Below are 513 nucleotides of genomic sequence, written 5' to 3'. Positions count from 1 at the left end.
CTCTCACCTCCGATGAAGAGGTTGGTGGCGAGGAGGAAGGGGAAGACGCGGCGCATGATAGCCCCCTTCACCGGTGGCTGCGGCTGCGGCTGCGGCGCTTTCGGCGGCACAGCGGCCGGGTCGGGCTTGCCGGGAGTGGCCATCGCAACGAGGTCACGGGAATATCGCGGTGTCCGGGGCGACGGCAAGGGTGTTGGCGGCGGTGAGACCGAGACGACTGCGTGAAGGCTTTTTACCCTTCTCTCATTCGCATGGCTTTAACGCTCGCCGCTCATCTTCTCTCTCTTTTTTCTTTTTTCTTTTTGAGAATTCGCTCGCCGTTCATCATGGTTGCTTTTGGATGGGTGAAACCAAATATAGCCAACGGGTGGGGCCGGGCCGTGAGCCGGGCACGACACGGCCCAGCTCGCCCGTAAACGGGCCTGGCACGGCACAACACGTGGAGACTCGTTTATAAGTTGGTCGTGTCATACTTCCCTCAAAAAAAAAAAGTTGGTCGTGTCATACCGGCAT

At 58.9% G+C, this 513-nt stretch overlaps 1 protein-coding gene across 1 annotated transcript in view; it reads right to left on the bottom strand.

Moving 5' to 3' along the window:
- The window catches only part of LOC119276148, a 6,758-nt gene extending 6,550 nt beyond the window's left edge, over positions 1 to 208 (bottom strand). Inside the window, exon 1 of the mRNA XM_037557142.1 lies at positions 8 to 208. Coding sequence (XP_037413039.1) covers positions 8 to 143 — 136 coding nt within the window. The 5' untranslated portion in view covers positions 144 to 208. The remainder of the gene's footprint in view (positions 1 to 7) is intronic.
- Positions 209 to 513: the final 305 nt, after the last annotated feature.

The sequence above is a fragment of the Triticum dicoccoides genome, chromosome 3B, assembly GCF_002162155.2.
Source record: "Triticum dicoccoides isolate Atlit2015 ecotype Zavitan chromosome 3B, WEW_v2.0, whole genome shotgun sequence".
Taxonomy (NCBI): Eukaryota; Viridiplantae; Streptophyta; class Magnoliopsida; order Poales; family Poaceae; genus Triticum; species Triticum dicoccoides.
Note: the sequence above shows the minus strand (reverse complement) of the source record. Positions and strands in the feature narration are given on the sequence as shown.